The sequence below is a fragment of the Oncorhynchus mykiss genome, chromosome 15, assembly GCF_057628025.1.
Source record: "Oncorhynchus mykiss isolate SJ-2025 chromosome 15, ASM5762802v1, whole genome shotgun sequence".
In the NCBI taxonomy this organism is placed as follows: Eukaryota; Metazoa; Chordata; class Actinopteri; order Salmoniformes; family Salmonidae; genus Oncorhynchus; species Oncorhynchus mykiss.
Window position 1 is genome coordinate 20,533,478 of NC_143036.1, and position 7,652 is coordinate 20,541,129.

The 7,652-nt window shown below is 42.1% G+C and overlaps 1 protein-coding gene across 5 annotated transcripts; it reads right to left on the reverse strand.

Moving 5' to 3' along the window:
* Nucleotides 1-273: 273 nt before the first annotated feature.
* Nucleotides 274-6,114, reverse strand: impa2 (inositol monophosphatase 2). Of its 5 annotated transcripts, none has more exons than XR_016486590.1 (8): nt 5,333-6,040; nt 4,286-4,419; nt 3,514-3,618; nt 3,284-3,329; nt 3,089-3,197; nt 2,557-2,665; nt 1,928-2,098; nt 274-1,180 (listed from the first exon to the last, which is right to left on the reverse strand). XR_016486590.1 is itself a non-coding variant. In XM_090199530.1 (8 exons), exons 4-8 carry the CDS (start codon nt 3,320-3,322, stop codon nt 1,050-1,052), a joined length of 540 nt encoding a protein of 179 aa, XP_090055656.1. In that variant the 5' UTR covers nt 3,323-3,329; nt 3,514-3,618; nt 4,286-4,419; nt 5,566-6,114; the 3' UTR covers nt 274-1,049. The 5 variants fall into 5 exon arrangements, 4 of the variants coding, with proteins under 4 accessions (XP_090055656.1, XP_021418297.1, XP_090055654.1 ...); XM_090199530.1 differs by having other exon boundaries at nt 1,928-2,079; nt 5,566-6,114; XM_021562622.3 differs by having other exon boundaries at nt 1,928-2,079; nt 5,333-6,052.
* Between the last annotated feature and the right edge of the window lie 1,538 nt (nt 6,115-7,652).

Consider the following 7,652-nt stretch of genomic DNA (forward strand, 5'->3'; position numbering starts at 1 on the left):
ACACATATGTGGATCCATATTTGTACAGGCACACAGTACCAAGAAAAACATGTTTCCCAGTGATAACTACCGTACATCACAGTGATATTCTATCAAATAAAAACACGTGTCAAACATATGAAAGGAACCACTAAATTCATTAGACAATGTGTAAAATGAATATCCAACTTTCTTGTGAAAATGCTTGTGGAAAAAAACACTATGAAAAAGGTGCTGTGCTAACAGCACAGACAATGAGAAACAGGTGAATACAACTTACAAAAACAAAACATACATACTGTAATTGTTTATTTATTCATTTAAGATGACATATTGAATAAGTAAAGGTGCTGAAAATAACAGTGATTTTAGTGGCAGTGATTTAGGTCTTAAAAACATGAACAACCATCACTACAAGCCAAATCTCTAGCTCCCATACAAACCTGCTTCATCTACAGTATTTTCATTGCATCATTGAAAAGACTTCTACATTTTCCACCATTTTCCTGTCTGTATGAGGATCCATATTTAGAAAAAGTTGTTTAAAAAAAGAAGGTGAAACATGGTTAACTTCAGTCAGTGTATAAACAGCAAGAAATGAGCGATAAATCATACAAAACCGTTTCATTGAGTTTCAGTAGTTTTAACGCAATGTAACAGTGTGTGTATCATAATTAAAGGGACATTTGACTCACAAATAAATTAATACCTAGAACTTTACTGTAGATATATGCGTCGGATGAGGTCCAATTTGGAATATGACTGATCTACTCCTTTAATTTCCTATAATACATTTCTATCATGGTCTGGTACCACGTATGGCAAAGACTGTCAAACAATCTAGGTAATAACTACTGTAAATGTAGTCAAAAATGTCTAACTTTCCTGTGTGTATATTATTACATATACACACATGTTAAACTGTAACAAGAGTTTGCATATTGGAGGAGGAAAATGGTGTTTCTTGCAGAGCACACCGCAGACGATGTGAACAGGACAGTGTGCTGCAGGATTTCATGATTTGAGGTAAAAGGCGGAGGAGAATCCACTAGAGAGATGGAGGTTGACTTTCACTTTTGCACATCGGGGTCACTGTCGTCCCGCTCGTAGCTGATTGGCTGCAGTTGCTGGACGATGTAATTGGCCATCTCGTGGGTTCCCGCGGCGACCACTCTTCGGGACATGAGGTCAAGTGGACCCCCTGGAAAAGAAAAACACATACATATGTTATGTAACAAACACACTCATATAACCACATATTAAAAGAAACTATACAAAATACAACTATAGATAAATACATTAATCAGTCCTAACCGTCAGCACCAAAAGCCTGGCCTCAGAGGGCCCTTGTTCTCTCTTTGCTGCCAGAGACTGAACTGCAGCACACCCAGCAGCTGACCACATGATCCTGACCTCACGCCCAGACCAGTCCCTCACACTCTCAACAGTGGTCCTTTTGTGCAACACCCCGGAACTGGGGAAGAAGAGATGAACGAGGCGGGCAGCCAGTCACTTCTTCAGCCGGATATCAAGCGTCACAAAGGCTTCGGAAGTCCATTCACTCATACAGTATCACTCAGGGGATAGCAGCCATCGTGTCAAATACAATACATTTTGGATTCTCTTTTTAAAAGTCAGCGTGTCCATCACAATAATGACAGCCTATGAGAACTGCTTTAATCATACTCTAGGGACTTTTCCATTATAACAGCATGCATTGTGGGGCCTCAATAGTTATTTTCTCAAGTGAAAGCTCAAGTTAATATATCCATCTCATCTCTGCCTCCTCCAGGAGAACTGTACAGCTGAGAGCTAAGTTTGAGACCAGATAACAGAGGACAGACAGGACAAATTATTTAAACAAACATTGACTGCTTGTGAAACCGGTCCCTATCACCTATCAACCATCATTGACTAGCAGTAACATATTGTATTCTAGAACCCCCACCTGAGGTGTCTATGACGATCCCCCCGGCCTCTCGGATGATGACAGCTGCGGCGGCGATGTCCCAGCAGTGCAGGCCGTACTGATAGTAGGCCTCAGCCGCCCCCGTGGCTATCAGACACAGGGCCAGGGTGGAGCTGCCGATGATCCTCACCCTGGAACACAAGGAGTAGCCTAGGGCCGTGTGTATCAACCGTCTCAGAATAAGAGTGCTGATCTAGGGTCAGGTCCCACCTGTCCATGTAATCTTGTTCATTGTTATCTAAAAGGCAAAACTGATCCTAAACCAGCACTCCTACTCTGAGACATTTTAAATGTACGGCCCCTGGTCCCAGATCTGTTTGTGCCAATGGCCATATGAGTTGGCGAGAAAGATCAAACAGATCTGGTACCAGGCTATTCAAGGAAAGTCTAGGGCTAAAATACATCACTGTATTGAGATTTGGAGCGCGCCACATATACCCTGATGTGAGGCCCATTAGACCAGGCTCATGTTCATTAGGGAACACAACGGAAAATGAGTGTCCAGGTAATCCCTCCCTGTTTCAGTCTGTTTTCTTCCGTTTGGTGCCTAATGAAGATGACCCAGAATGACCACTGAAAGTATTGGAGAACAAACGGTCAGTTCGTACCCATGAGTTGGAGCACTCAGTAACTTCATGATGTTCCCAGAGAAAATGTTCAGTGTTGCTGGGTCCCGCTTGGCTCCGATCTCGGTCAAAATGAGCGCCTTGGAGACATCTAACAGTCGTTGGGAATAGAAAAACAGCTCTAGATTAGGATAATGGATACAGTACAGGTGTGAGAACTTAATTTGATCACTCTTTTGTTGCTGAGAATTTTCCTGCACCGCAGGAGACAGATCTTTGTGATTTACATACATTTACTGAAAACCCACAGTTATATTAACAGTATTGCACATTTCATGTAGTCTAATTTTGGCAAAGTAAATAGCCTAACCACAAATGTTTGAGTCCTATTGCTGCAGGATTCTTTTTCTATGACAATATAGGTCAAATTCTATATCTGTACATTTTGGTAAACCAATATATTTTTTAACATAAATGAATCAATCAAGCTTTTGATAATTCTACATTGTACAATGTTTTTAGTTGCTTGCCTTGGTAGTTTAACACATTTCAATCCAAGGAGAAGTTGACTTACCTTTTTCCTTTGATACTTGGATCCGTACACCATTGCAAAATGCCCCATGGCCTTTTCTAGCTGTGTATAATGTTCCATCGAAGCAGTGGTAGATCACTCCAAACTCAAGCTACATTTGAAAAAAAATGAATAATAATAATAATGAGAAGATTTTCAACTTGATAACTTCTGTTTACCCACATTTCTCGTGCTTACCTCTTTCTTTACAGCGAAACCAATGCTAACTGCAACCATGGGGAAACTGAGAAAATCAAGTACATCATCAGTAAATCATCTGTGGTGATAGTATTCTATCGACGACTGAGCATTCATCTTTTATTTTTATTAACAGCTATGTTCTCCTGACTTCAACATGTATAGTTCCAAATCTCTAATCTGAGGAAATGGCTGTTGTGTATACATTTCTGAAGGAATCTGTATTGTACCTGTGAACAAAGTTGCAGGTCCCATCGATAGGGTCTATGATCCAGGAAGGGTTGTCTGTGAGGATGCATTTCTCTCCAGCTGCAGACGATTCCTCTCCAATGAACCTGTCGGGTCACAATTTACAGTGACCTTGATTCACGTAACAATAACGTATTTGCATACCCCATGGCTGTAAGGAAGCACCATTCACTACCACTCAGAAGTGTCAAAATGAGATGCCTGATTCAGTTTACAATCACTCGCTTGTGAAGAGAGAGGCCAACGCTTACTATTTTTGACTCATTCCATTTAATTGCCTAGACAATTCCCCTCGACCCTATTTCTTTAGAATCCACAGATCTGAATGGACTGTAAAGGACGTTGTCAATATAGGGATGGCTACATGGCTGTGGCTCCACCTAGCCCTCCAATACAGCTAACACGTATTCAGTTAACACAAGAGATCTTTCAGATCTGGAAACGCAAAGGAACTAGGTTAAGGGGCTAGCTAAGGGCCAAAATGAAACCACCCCTGTGTTGGGAAGATACCATTGGCATACATGTTTGAGTAGACAATTGGAATTCTTATTTACAATGACGGGCTACACCAGCCAAACCCAGACACCCTGGTTCGAACGTGATTGGGTGTCCCATATGGCGGTGCACAATTGGCCCAGCGTCATCTGGGTTTGGCCGGTGTAGCCCGTCATTGTAAATAAGAATTTGTTCTTAACGGACTTGCCAGGTTAAATAAAGGTTCAATATTTTGGGGGGGGAGATACCATTGCATACCTGTGTGAGGGGAACTTGTCCCTGAGGGTGGAGATGATGAGCTCTTCCACCTGCTGGTCTGCCTCCGTCACCAGGTCAGTTGGAGTGCTCTTCGTGCTCACACTCTTCTCATGTTTCACTGCCTCCTGTACTACCTGGAGGGAGAGGGAACAAGTAACATATAACACACACCACCAACATTCAAGACTGGGAATCAGGACATGGGCTTTCCAAGCTATTTTTTAGGGTAAACCCGGTTTATACAGTATCAATATATTAATGAATAGGCCTATTTTGAAGATTCTAATCTATGCAACAAGCTTTACTGGTCCCACTTTTTAAACAGGTATCATATACATAACAATGTGTACCTACACTGTAATTACATTGTATCTGTACCTATAACTGCAGTACCACAAAAACGTGGTCTTAGAGTCACTTCACATAAAGCGAGCCCGGTTATCTTGTCCACTGTTACAATGTCTGCTTTGGTCTGCCTGATTAAACAGGATAGGAAGATCGGAGTGGCAAGTTCTGCCAACCTCAATGTGTCAACACGGTGAGGCATAGCAGGTCATGAACATGCGCTATGTCTAAAGTATAGGCCAAACGAACGTCAATTGAATAATACCGCCATCTGCCGGCCAATTGGGCGATCTAAAGTAAAGTGCAATTGGTAAACTTACAAGTATGCATCAGTGTGCTATTATAAATAGTCTGCACTGTATTGAAATGATTAAACACTTGTTGAAATACAGTGTTACCATGTAGCTTATATATATATATATATATATATGTTTGTGGGGTAAAATAACCCCTGCAGGTCCTCAATACAAAATAAAATAAGAATATGTTCTTAACTGACCTGCCTAGTTAAATAAAGGTAACAATAAAACATACATTGTAGCCTTCTAAATGTAGCCAGGTTAAAAACATTTTAACCAGGTTCGAAACCTTGTAGCCAGGTTTGCAAAAATATAAAATGTCGTTAGCAACATTAAAAAAAACGTTACAAAGAGCAACACAGAGACATCATGGAATTGATGGATTACGGCGCCCTTGATTTACCTTGCCAGCTCTACATGCAACTTCTACAGCAACATCCATGCACTCCCGCCAGCACTTGTCGCTTTCCGAGGTTGCCATTTTATAATGAGGAACAGATGCTATTGTTTTGCCGTTTACATCACCTTATTCTAGACATCCAAGAGCAATTTATAACCTATTATGTGGTTTGCGTGCGGTGTAGGCTACGGTCTCTGGTATGGTCCCGTAATGGCCGTTGTCCTCTGTCGACTTACTCGGTGCTGCAGACGGGTGCTCTCGCCTCCACTGTCCTGTTATTGAGTGGATTTGTGCGGCCTATATCTCCGACCTTCGATACAACAACATTTGTAAATAATGTACGATTCTACATCGGATGCGAAGGGCCTTGATAGGCGCAAAACAAATCTCTAAAATAGTCCCGTCAACGCTGATGAGACATGACCAGTCTGTTCGGAACTAAATAAAAGCAACTCCATGTTATTGACAGCCATTGTCAACCTGTAGCCTATAAATAAATCCAAGAAATAACATTTGGCGAGGAGATCTTTTGATTAAACAATATTGTATTTTACGTATTTAACTCAAGTTAGCTCGGCACGTAGAATGAAATATATTGCAGATGTATCCAGAAGAGGATGCTAGACGCATTTTCTCCAGTAATAACAAAAGAGATGCCGCAGTGAGAAAGGTAAGCGGAACTACCACTGCACCACGTGATCATGTCTGGCATGCTGTTGCCGCGGTCACCAATGGTTGTCACACCCTTTTGCTAGAGGGATAGCCTACAATTGTATCCACGACCAAGAATGTATCCTAGCCTAGTAGACTGCATTACATTTGTGCTTGCAGATCAAAGTGATGTCTCTCAATGCATCGAAAATATTTAGTCTATGTACAGTGCATTCGAAAGTATTCAGACCCCTTGACTTTTGTTACATTACAGCCTTATTTTAAAATTGATCAATCTACACACAATACCCCATAATGACAAAGCAAAAACAGATTTTTACGGAAATATACAATTTACATAAGTATTCAGACCCTTTACTCAGTACTTTGTTGAAGCACCTTACGCAGTACAGCCTCAAGTCTTCTTGGGTATGGCGCTAAAAGCTTGGCACACCTCTATTTGGGGAGTTTTTCCCATTATTCTCTGCCGATCCTCTCAAGCTCTGTCAGGTTGGATGGGGAGCATCGCTGCACAGCTATTCTCAGGTCTCTCCAGAAATGGTAGATCGGGTTCAAGTCCGGGCTCTGGCTGGGTCACTCAAGGACATTCAGAGACTTGTCCTGAAGCCACTCCTGCGTTGTCTTGGCTGTGTGCTTAGAGTCGTTGTCCTGTTGGAATGTGAACCTTCACCCCAGTCTGAGGTCCTGAGTGCTCTGGAGCAGGTTTTCATCAAGGATCTCGCTGTATTTTGCTCCGTTCATCTTTCCCTCAATCCTGATTTGTCTCCCAATCCCTGCCACTGAAAAACATCTCCACAGCATGATTCTGCCACATACAGACAAAGCAAAAACAGGTTATTTTTTAAATGTTTGCAAATTTATTACAAATAAAAACCAGAATTATCTTATTTAATAGGTATTCAGACCCTTTGCTATGAGACTTGAAATTATGCTCAGATGCATCCTGTTCCCATTGATCATCCTTTAGATGTTTCCACAACTTGATTGGAGTCCACCGGTGGTAAATTGAATTGAATGGACAAGATTTGGAAAGGCACACACCTGCCTATATAAGGTCCTACAGTTGACAGTGCATGTCAGAGCAAAAACCAAGCCATGAGGTCAAAGGAATTGTCTGTAGAGCTCCGTGACAGTATTGTGTTGAGGTACCAATCTGGGGCAGGGTACCAAAACATTTATGCAGCACATGATAGCCTTTTACTGAGGAGTGGCTTCCATCTGGCCATTGCACCATAAAGGCCTGATTGGTGGAGTGATGCAGAGATGGTTGTCCTTCTGAAAGGTTATCCCATTTCCACAGAGGAACTCTGCAGCTCTGTCAAGAGTGACCATCGGGTTCTTCGTCACCTCCCTGACTAAGGGCCTTCTCCCCCGATTGCTTAGTTTGGCGGGCGGCCAGCTCTAGGAAGAGTCTTGGTGGTTCCAAACTTCTTCCATTTAAGAATGATGGAGGCCACTGTGTTCTTGGGGACCTTCAATGCTGCAGAAATGTTTTGGTACCCTTCCCCAGATCTGTGCCTCGACACAATCCTGTCACGGAGCTCTACGGACAACTCCTTCAACCTCATTGCTTGGTTTTTGCTCTGACATGCACTGGTGTGTGCCTTTCCAAATCTTGTCCATTCAATTGAATTTACCACCGGTTGACTCC